General features: G+C 37.9%; 1 protein-coding gene across 1 annotated transcript; it reads right to left on the bottom strand.

Moving 5' to 3' along the window:
* Positions 1–7,032: 7,032 nt before the first annotated feature.
* Positions 7,033–10,935, bottom strand: LOC137040113 (zinc finger protein 658B-like). The gene is made up of 2 exons (XM_067415524.1): positions 10,597–10,935; positions 7,033–8,810 (listed from the first exon to the last, which is right to left on the bottom strand). The coding sequence occupies exon 2, from the start codon at positions 8,747–8,749 to the stop codon at positions 7,340–7,342; it is 1,410 nt and encodes a 469-aa protein (XP_067271625.1). The 5' UTR covers positions 8,750–8,810; positions 10,597–10,935; the 3' UTR covers positions 7,033–7,339.
* Positions 10,936–11,772: the final 837 nt, after the last annotated feature.

The following is an 11,772-nucleotide window of genomic DNA, read 5'->3' as shown; positions in this document are numbered from 1 at the left end:
CTTCACATCAACTGCAACTAGACGTCTGCAAACATGCCTAAGATTCACCCAGAGACTAAAGTTTTGATTATCAAGAGGCTGAAGACCAGATCCACTGCTGATGTGGCAGACACCTTCAATGTGTCTCAGCGTCAAGTACAGAGGATAAAAAAAAGATTTGAAGAGACTGGAGACGTTTTTGACAAGCCCAGGTCAGGCAGACTCCGCAAGACAACTGCTCGAGAGGACCGTTTGTTGGCTCGAAAATCCAAGGCCAGCCCATTTTCCACTGCAGCAGAGCTCCACGAGAACTGGTCACCTGAAGTCCCTGTATCAACCAGAACAGTTTGTCGGATTCTGTCTCGAAATGGCCTCCATGGTCGAATCAGTGCCCAGAAGCCAGCACTAAACAAAAGACAATTGAAAAACTGTGTGGCATTTGCCAAGGCCCACAGCCTGCTAAAAGGATGGACGCAGGAAAAGTGGCAGAAGGTGGATTTTTTTTTTTAGATGAATCTTTTGCTGAATTACACCACAGTCGCCCCAAATATTGCAGGAGACCTACTGGTGCCCGAATGGATCCGAGATTCACCCAGAAAACAGTGAAGTTTGGTGGCGGAAAAATCATGGTCTGGGGTTACATCCAGTATGGGGTGTGCGAGAGATCTGCAGGGTAGAAGGGAACATCAATAGTCTAAAATACCAAGAAATCTTAGCTACCTCTTATATTCCCAACCATAAAGAAGCCAAATTCTGCAGCAGGACGGTGCTCCATCGCATACTTCCATCTCCACATCAAAGTGTCAGAAAAGATCCCGGAGTCAAATGCAAGTTCACAAAGTTTATTTAGAAGTGATAGCGATAGGGTCAGATAGAGTACTAAAGTCACAGTCCACAAATGAGAGACCACACGCGGCGTCCAACGCCGTAATCCACTCTGGTCGGTGACCGGAGAGAAATCCTCACACAACAGATGACCGATGATACCATCCATGCACCACACAGAAGGCAGGAAAAGCCCGACAGAGGAGAGCTCACTGGAACCTGGAAAAGACTGGATCTCGCCTAAAAACAAAGCGCACCAGTCACTTCGGGAAAACAGGACAGAGTTCACTCGAGGACAAGATCACGTACTTCCACAGGCGAGCAATACTGGCCTTGACAAGTATCCAGATGCCGCGACAGGAACAGAGGAAGACTGAAGAGGGACAGCGTAGTGAATCTCCGACTGGACTGGACAAACTGACAGAAATCAACCAAAGCAATGAGCGCGCAACGAGAGACAGAACAGCGTGCTATACAAAGAGAACGGCTGATGAGACGCGGCAGGTGAACAATTACTGAAATGAGTGGGAGGAGTTAGAGAATCAAGGAGAACCACCACCAACAGGTAAGAATACACACACACACACACACACAGATCACCCAGGAGTCCTGACACAAAGTTCCTCAAGGCGAAGAAGATCATGCTGCTCCAGGATTGGCCAGCCCAGTCACCAGACATGAACATCATTGAGCATATGTGGGGTAGGATGAAAGAGGACGCATGAAAGATGAAACCAAAGAATATTGATGAACTCTGGGAGGCATGCAAGACTGCTTTCTTAGCTATTCCTGATGACTTCATCAATAAATTGTATGAATCCTTGCCAAACCGCATGGATGCAGTCCTTCAAGCTCATGGAAGTCATACAACATATTAAATTTGGATCTCACAGCACCACAACTTAATTTGCTGACATACTTTTGTATTTGCAGTAAATTTGTTCAATTTCTGTATAGGCGCCAAAATGATAAATATTTTTTCTGTGAAAATTATTTATTTCAGTGCATTAAACATCATTTGGGAGGGTTTTAGCTTTTCATATGAGCTATTTCTAACACCAATGAATTAATTAAAAGTCAGGTTAATATCAGGTATTTCTAGAAAATAGATAAGTGACAAGACTTTTGTCAGGGACTGTAAGAAATAAATTAATTTATTATGCAGTGAAACTAGACAAACAACGATTCAATTCGGTTGAAATAAGTCACACTGATTTAAATTTTTGGCTAAAAAGTTAACTGAATCGATTTCAAGTCATTGAATCGTTTCGGATCATATCATTCTAAATGAACCAATATCGTCCTTAAAGGCCCACTGAAGTCCCTTGAAACTCGCGGCATTATTCAATGTGTTGATGCAATTTCCCCTGAAACGGCTCCAGCTGTTAGTAGCTCCTCCCCTTTTTTGAAACGGCCAATAGCGTTTCGTTAATATACAGTTTGACTAGAGAGCGCAAGAGCGGACCATTCTGTTTGGTAAAGCCAGTTTCCTCTAACAATGTTTACCATCATAATCTCCTCCATCTCGCTTTGAAATGCAGCATTCAAATGGGTCGATATGTTTGTTGTCAGCGTGGATTCGCACATATGATCCGCGCTGCGCTCTCTGTAGTCTAAATTTAGACCAGAGCCGTTGGGGTGTGTGCGCTGCTGCGGAGTGTGAAGCTAATGTGAAAACAGACTTTATTCGCCTCAAATGAAAGCATATTTACACTGAATCATTTCCTATCACATATATAGTGTGCTATGTGCCTTTCACCATGTAGAAATTAGTAAATGTGTGTTAACAACTGACCGATTTCAACAGCAGCTTCAGCAGTGTAGGGGGCGGGCTTTAGATTCTAGAGCGCATTTTGATTGGACAGAAGATGATTTGACAAAGTGAAGTCTGCCATGATGTCACCAAAATCTGAGATTCGTATTAACTGAAGTGGGAGACTGTAAATTTTTTGAATGCTTATCTCCTAAATGCAAATTGTGTCATAGTTTTGAAACATACCAGCTTATTCATAACTTTAAGGCTAACACAGTGTAAAAGCTAAAAAAACTTAAATTTTGATTTCAGTGATACAAATCGAATCGTTACACCCCTAACAAACACTGATCTGAATTTCAGTTCTGTCAGTAAATGTTCTGCCTGTGGATCGGTTTCTTTCAGACTCTCCGCCTGTCATTGATTTTGAAAGGAAGATAATTATGCGGCTAGATTCTGTCACTCTTCACACTAATGTGACTGAAACACACGGAGATGAACTGATAGTGTGGAGGTTTGGAGATGAAGGAAAACTCATCGCTAAATGTGATAAAGAGTCTAAGAGCTCAACATTATATGAGACTGATGAGAGATTCAGAGACAGACTGAAGCTGAATAATCAGACTGGATCTCTGACCATCACACACACTAGAACCACAGACTCTGAGATTTATACAGTGAAGATCAGCAGCAGCAGCAAGCAGACGATATTCAAGAGATTCAATGTTACTGTCAGTGGTGAGTAACTCAAGAATTTTGAAATTATGATTTTTTTCAGAGCACACAACTTCTTTCTCAGGTTATCTGTCATAATGCATGAACCTGTAAATAGACCTGTGGAAAATACTGTTGTCTTTCAGAGCCAAAACTACTTATGTTTACAGTGTGAGTTATGACACATTCACACTAATGACTGTCTGTCTTTATCATTACAGATTCAGGTCTGTCTCCAAGTTCTAAAGGAGGAAAAAATGTTGTTCTGCTCCTGGTGTTTTTTACTATCACCACAAAATCCATAAACTAGAAAGCAAATGGTAAGTATTACAGCTGATACAGAAAGATAAAAATGAAATGTATTGTTCTACAAGAGTGTAAATCTGTAATATGATGAAATGCCATGTCATGGTCAAAGTCACTTAAATCAGATTTTCTACCTCTTTATAATGTTTGGTGAACAGTAACTGAACATCTTGACTATGCATAATTTCATGCATTTAATTGCTACCTTCTGGTTAGATATTCGCATAAATGAGTGTAACCAGAAAAGTGGTCACTGAGTGTCTATATCTAAAACAAGTGTTCCTTGGCCTAAAGCTGTTTTGTTAGTTTTTTTCAGTGGAAATATTGACCTGGACTTGTGTTAAAAATAACTTAACATTAAGCAAAAACATTGAATATATCTTGTAAATTGTAACAGATATTTTAGAAAAAGCTATAAGTAATTATTAGATGCAAATGTGAAGTGTTGATGTTAATCGGCAAACTCATTTATACTATAATCTCCTCATTTCTCTGCTGCTGTGACCGTTGAAGAAAAGACTGCTATTAAAGAAGGGAGAATTTGTCAATATAAACACCGGTGTGAAAATATAGATGAGGAGATCCTGTGGACATTTCGACTTCAAGAGACTTGTACTGCTGAAACCAGAGAAGGAGCCAGAAAGACATTTGATAATTCTGATAAGAGATTCAGAGCCAGACTGAAGCTGGACTATGATACTGGATTTCTGACCGTCACACACATCAGAATTGAGCACTCTGGACTTTAAACTACAGATCAAATCCAACTTTGGGGTTTCATATAAGAAATGACGTGTTATCGCAGGAGGTGAGGCTTTAGTTTTCATAAATTCTGCAGCTGCTTATATTTTTTCTACAGGTAATTCAGATCAAACTTCTCAACTACAGACTTTTTGTAGATCATTTCAGTCTGGAATGTAAGATTACAGTTTCAAAATCTCCCATTAAACTACATTGTGAAATACACGTATGCATGTACTAATCTAGTTGTTAGTAAAGCTGCTCGAGACATGATGAAGCACCAGAGACGGTTCATTTCTAACTTTAGCAATATAACACGTAAGACGTGTTGTGATTCACAGGTGCATTACAGATCATCTCACACTTTATGATGATTAAGATCAGAGTCGCTGTATTTTATGACCTTATACATCATTTCAGAATGCCGAGCCAGAACAGACTCTTCACTTGGCAGTGTTATTGCTGAATGAATATCTCTCCCTCTCTTTTCAGAATTACAATGTACATTAAACTATGTTTTGTTGCTGACATGCATCCACAACTATTTCCTTCAGCGTTTTAGATCAGCACCTTTACTTCAGTTTTCAGCTAATTTCAACTGAGTAGAATTAAAGTAGTTAAACTAACGCAGTATTATCAAGTTTCTGTGTATTGTAAAACAAATCTAAATCTTTATGTAGTCATTTCATACTCTGATGTTCACTTGAACACTTTTGATCTAATGGCAACTAAGGGTGTGTGTGACATTAAGGGTGTAACATTAGCATACCGCGCATATTGTAGACAGTGTCAGTATTTATTTTTATTTTTTTAAATCAACTTGAATGGGACCGGTTAAATAATATATATATATATATATATATATATATATATATATATATATATATATATATTTAAAAACAGATGCTGTAAGAGCTACATTTCATCTTGACGCCCATAAGATGGCACTCACCCCATGGTTCATCACTGTACAGATTCAAAAGGATAGTTTCCACCACTTTCACCCAAAATTGAAAATTTGATTCAATATGATCTTAACATGTGTCAATGTCTTTCTTTCCTTGAACATTCTGGAAGATACTTTGAAAATGTGGGTAACCAAACAGCTGATGGACCTCACTGACTAAAAATATACATTATCGATGTCAATGGGTACCAGCATTTATGTAGGCCTATTATGTTTATAAATCCATTTATCCAAATGTAAAACTACTGAATGTTTTATTATTTAAAAAAAAAACTTTAAAAAAATTTTTTTGAGGAAAGCGGAAATTATCAACCTTATTCAAATAAGCATGAATAACACTGTACACGGAAACGAATCAAAAAAATATGCTGAAAATGTTGATTGACCTGTAAAGTGTATTGTATAGGGGTGTAACGATTCGTTTAACTTCGATTCGTATCACGATTTGAGGTTGTTGATACGATTTAAAGACGATATTGGTTCATTTAGAACGATATGATCCGAATCGATTCAGTAACTTTTTAGCCAAAAATTTAAATCAGTGTGACTGTTTTATTTCAGTCGAATCGAATCGTTGTTAAAACGAATCGTTACACCCCTAGTATTGTATAGTAATAATATGAAACTCTGAACTGCTTAACTCACCTCAGAAAACTTAGCATCAATTAATCAACTAGCAATAAAAAACAAGCAATCAGAAGATGATAAATAATTTTATCATGGTTTCATTTAAGGTCTCTTAATTTTTTTCCAGAGCTGTATATTTAATCAATTGGTGAAGCAACTACAAAAATCAGATGAAAGACTAGTGAGAACGCAGATGAATTGAGACATTAAAAGTCCTTGTAAAGGCAATTCTATGAAAAAATTCTAAACACATTATAAATGTTAGAAATGTATTGCTAAAACACATTGCAAAGACTGTAAACTGTGAAGTACTAAATTGTGGAGTTAGACCAAACAGTTTTTCACCATTGCTGTGCTCCGGATTTTCTAGGCGGGGCTAAAAGGGTGGCTCGATGACGCACTGGAGCCTCTGCATGAAACTGTCCACAATGATTGCATTCAGCTTTAAGGCTGCAACATACTCCGCAAGAACCGAGAAAAAAAGTTCTCGCAGCCCTGGTTTGGGAGTTATCGCAGCTTGTTCTCCAAACAATGCCTGAGCAGAACTTTTTTCTTGCGGGTGTCCGAGAACTATTGTGTGATTGGTCAGACATTTAAAGTGGGCGTGGTTAATGCGGAGAAACGCAGATTACCGGCACCTGCTTTTCTCGTGAAGTATGGGATGTACTGGCCATAACGAACTTTGTTCTTGTTCTTGCCACCTCGAGAAAACGAACAAATTTCTTTGTTCTTGCAGAGTATGTTCTAAACTTAAGTCCAAATGGAAGAACATCTTGGATTCTTGTTAGTTTTTCTTTGAAAAACATTGATTAAAGCTACACTGTGATATTTCCTCCCATCTAGCGGTGTAAAGGTATATGACCATCCAGTGAATAATAGTTTCTGTTCCTCTCAATTCTGATTTCATTTTAATTACTACGGTGGCTGATTTAGTCCAAGATTAACATGGCAATCCCCCTCTCCACATTCGGTGCCATCGAGTGTTAAAACGAGAAAGGCGAAGCTTGAATTTACGGGTATGTCCGGTCAAGATGGAGAGGCAACATGGCGACCAGCATTCGAACCCCTAACCCGTATGTATTTTCAATGGCATATTATAAACTTATGAGAATATTTTATTACTTGAAAGAAGTAAATATACATTAATGAGCACATATATTTTTGAAAGAACTAAGTGTTTTTAGCTAAGAATAAACTAAAAAAATGTACACAGTGTAGCTTTAAAGCTGAACTTTGTTCACTGTAACAACTGTAATGATGTTGTAATGAGGCAGGAAGGAAAAGATTTATATAATGCTTTTATTACTGTTTTTATCACTTATTATTATTTAATATGTTATTGGGTCACATTTGGTGATAACATCTGTATCTGAACATGAACTACTATAATTTCAGGCAGCTGTTTTTAGTATATTGATGTAGCGATCCTAACTGACTAAAACTTTTTCCACCCCCATCAGCTCCAATGTGGATCCTCGTGTTTTTTCTCCAGTGTGGATCCTCTGGTGCTTGTTCAATGTCTCAGCTGTAATAAAGGTCTTGTCATCCTTCACACTACTGTGTCTTTTCTGGTGTACTTTTAAATTACCCAACTGCGAAAAACTCTTTCCACATGAACACATGTAAGGCTTCTCCTTTGTGTGAACTGTCAGGTGGATCTTCAGGTGTTGTGCCCTAGGAAATGTTTTACCACACTGATCACAGTTATACGGTCTTTCTCCAGAGTGAGAACGCAGATGTAATTTAAGAGTGTATGCGTGTGTGAAACTCTTCCCGCACTGATTACATTTATAAGGCTTTTCTCCGGTGTGGATTTTCATGTGTGACTTCAGGGATCCTTTTAGTTTGAAACTCTTTCCGCACCGATCACATGTGTGCAGCTTCTCTCCAGCGTGGATCGTCTCATGATTTTTCAGATTCCCAGCCTGACTGAAGGTCTTGTCACAGTGTGAACACTTATAAGGTTTCTCCCCAGTGTGAATTCTCTGGTGGCGATTCAATATGGCAGCCGTAGCAAAAGTCTTCTCACAATCAAAGCACATATGATCCTTCAAACCGCTGTGAATTTTCTGGTGCGTTTTAAAATAATCCATTCGTGAAAAACTCTTTCCACACAAACAAAGATGAGGCTTCTGCTTCGCATGAACTTTTAGGTGCCTCTTCAGGTGGTGTGCACTAAGAAATGTTTTGCCGCATTGATCACAATTAAAAGGTCTTTCTCCAGAGTGAGAATGCAGATGGAATTTAAGACTTTTTGCTCGTGCAAAACTCTTCCCGCACTGATCACATGTGTACGGCTTCTCTCCAGTGTGGGTCCTCTCATGTATTTTCAGAGTCCCAGCCTGACCGAATCTCTTGTCACAGTGACAACACTTGTAAGGTTTTTCTCCAGTGTGAACTCTTTGGTGGTCTTTCAATGTGTCAGATCTAATAAAGGTCATCCCACAGACAAAGCACATATGATCCTTCACACCGCTGTGTCTTTTCTGGTGTAATTTTAAAGCACTCATCCGTGAAAAACTCTTTCCACACAGAGAACATATGTGAGACGACTTCTTTGTATGAATTTTCAGGTGCCTCTTCAGGTGTTCTGTCCGGAGAAATGTTTTGCCACATTGATCACAGTTAAATGGTCTTTCTCCAGAGTGAAAACTCAGATGTAATTTAAAAGTGTTTGCTTGTGCACACTGATCACACGTGTGTGGCTTCACTCCCATTTTCTTATGAGGTTTAAGACTTTTTTTGCATGGGAAACCTTTTCCACACTGAGGGCAGGTGGAAGATTCTATGCCTCGTCCTTTAAGCGCGTAACTCAAAGATTTCTTCTGTTTTGACATGATGATGATGATATTTCCACTTAATTTAGTTATTCGCTCTCCTCATTCTCTTCCATCAGGTCTAAAATTAAAGATAAAAAGGTTTCACTTTGACGGAAATTCAAAGACAGAAATGTGAAGGGAAAGGACATAATTCGTGTAATAGCAGAAATTAGACAAAGGCTTTACATTTACATTTAGCAGACGCTTTTTATCCAAAGCGACTTACAAAAAAGGGTAGAGCAAAATTAATTTCAAAATTATTTCAAAAATTATACCAAGCAGAAAGCAGATTAGTGGTTCACTGATATATCACCAAGGTCCATATATCAGCTGATATTTGGTATAAAAAAAAAATGCATTGGCCAATAAGTTTTTCTGAATGATGTGTGTTATAAGAGAGATTTTTATTTTGATGGGCAGTGCTGAGAACAACGTCTCATCACACAGTGCTCATATTCACAGTCTTCATTAGTTTACGGTCTCTGTTTAACGGTCATTATGTGGCTGTTCAAGTAAACTAAATGCAAAAGTGTACATCATTTGACTTTATATTGGTATCAGAGGCAAACAATAAAATACTTTCTGGGTAGGGGTGTAACGATTCGTTTTAACAACGAATCGACTGAAATAAAACAGTCACACTGATTTAAATTTTGGCTAAAAAGTCACTGAATCGTTTCGGATCATATCGTTCTAAATGAACCCATATCGCCCTTAAATCGTATCGACAACCTCAAATCGTGATACGAATCAAATCGTTGTTAAAACGAATCATTACACCCCTACTTCTGGGTCATTCCTGTTATTCAGTAACATTTTGCTTTCATTATTAAAAAAAAAAAAAAAAAAGTATATGTTTTAAGCATTTTGCAAAGATAGTTACATATTTAACTATTAGGAATAGATATTGGTCAGGGACTAAAGAAATAATAAATAGGGGTAGATTGATTGTTCAGACACCGGCTGTGAAGGTGCTCCACCCTTTTAGGGACAGTTAATCGCAAAATGTGAATAATGTAAATGTTAAACAATGAGCTTTTCTTGGATAGTATGTCCCTTATGCCAAAGTATTTTTTTATTCTGGAAACAATAGCAACAATTATTGATGAATAGAATGTCTTGATTATTAAGAACATGTACTTTTTTGTACCCATTTTTGCCAACAAGGTGGTAAATATTACTAGAATTTTGCTCAAAAACATACTGTATGTTAATGGTCCTTTCCTCCCAAAATTAGACATAGGCCTAAGTATGCAAAACATCTAACTTGTCTAACCGGGTGGAACTAGTATAACGGTGGAACTCCAATGTCAACAATGGTCAATGAGCTTTCCGTCATTGTCCTGCATGGTTTGCCATCAGTAATGTGTGGAACTGCACCTATCTACCTATCATACACTAAATACAATTTATTCTATTAGAATGTCCAGTCTGTTAGGTTTATAGACAGTTAGGGACACAGTAAATGAAGAAAAAATTCTATAGTTTCACATATGTACGATAAGAGGCAGTTTAGCCTAGTCTGCACAATAATTTAAAATATTTTGAGGTTCTTTTATGGTGTTTTGCTTTGAGGAAATTATACAATGGAATGCAGACATCAATAAAAAAAAGTGTGTAAAATACAAAATAGTATTTTAATGTTTATTATGTTTAAGTGATAAAAAGACCTACATATATTTAAGCCATTTCTTATTTTAAAAAGTGACTGATTTACTGTTTTTTTTATTTTTATCAAAGAGACAGAAAAGCCAGTGTAGCCTATACAGGACGTGACTTCTAATTTACTGTCAACGTTCAGCAAATACGTAGGCTATCATTTAATCAAGTTTCTGAATATCTCATAAAGGTTAAATTTCACAAACCTTGAAGACTTGATAGAATCCAAACCAGCTGTGACATCTTGGGAAGTGAGCATAGCCACACTGGTTGCTATATGTAACGGTCGGTCGGCGCGAAGTGAATGTGGGAGAAGGTGCAGGAGAAGCAATTAATTAAGGTAACTTTAAATCCTTGTTTGAGTGTGTATGTTTGAGGCCAATGGAGTAATTGCTAATGAGACCGAATGACAGACACCTGACTGCGCGACACACAGCTCAAGAACACCACTCGAGCTTTTATTATGTCAACCGCTTCCGTTTATTCTGGACATGCGCGTGGGACGGAGGATGGGCATTGAGCAAAAGAAGCATCATAAAGCCAGTAAAAGGGTCGTTCCCCCGATTGTTCCTGGGAAAGAAATTCCGAGTGTCGAAAGCACCGTCATCTGGTGTTTAGTACAAAAATAAAGCAGCAAAACCATCTGAAAGAAGCTTCGTCGGACTAAGTAAATAACGTAATGGGTATTCTTTCTTATTATAGTCATTATATACTGACTTCATTAATTGTATGACTTGTTATTAAATTGTGAATAAAGTATATAGTCCCATTGTATTTTTTCTCCTACTGTGGTCAATGTTTGCTTGGATCTCCTTGGTTAGGCTACAAACATTCTTTCCAAATATCTTCCTTGTGTTTAGCAGAACAAATAACAGGTTTGAGGGTGATTAGCCTAAATGATAACAGAATTTTCATTTTGAGGTAAACTGATAGTCACTTCTTGGGTCTGCTGAGGGGTTAGACACTTTCATCACACACAATCCGTTCTTCACCAAGTTGCACATGCCTTTTGTGCGTTTTATTATAAGCTTGATTACAGTCAAATAAACTGATAGAAAAGAATGCAAACTTAATGAAATCAAACAACTTTGTCTGGCAAACAAACAGAAGCCAAGGTCTAAAGACCATGTGCTTCCAGCAGGTTATACTCCAGCAAGCCACCCTTCAAATAACACAAATAAATGGCTCCTACTGTATTTATGTGGTTGTATGAGTTCCCTCTGTTTTTTTCCTTTATTATTATTATTAAACATTCCTGCTCTGTGCCTATGTTCACCCTCATCCTGTTCCAAACCTGTGAAACTTTCGTTCATCTTCGGAACACAAATTATGATATTTCTTATGAAATCCGATAGCTCTCTGACCCCTCCAAATACAGCAAC

The sequence above is a fragment of the Pseudorasbora parva genome, chromosome 14 (assembly GCF_024679245.1).
Source record: "Pseudorasbora parva isolate DD20220531a chromosome 14, ASM2467924v1, whole genome shotgun sequence".
Taxonomy (NCBI): domain Eukaryota; kingdom Metazoa; phylum Chordata; class Actinopteri; order Cypriniformes; family Gobionidae; genus Pseudorasbora; species Pseudorasbora parva.
Note: the sequence above shows the minus strand (reverse complement) of the source record. Positions and strands in the feature narration are given on the sequence as shown.

What these genes read in the sequence shown, in the direction of transcription:
- LOC137040113 (XM_067415524.1), bottom strand. Translation starts at nt 8,749, where the DNA reads ATGTCAAAACAGAAGAAATCTTTGAGTTACGCGCTTAAAGGACGAGGC.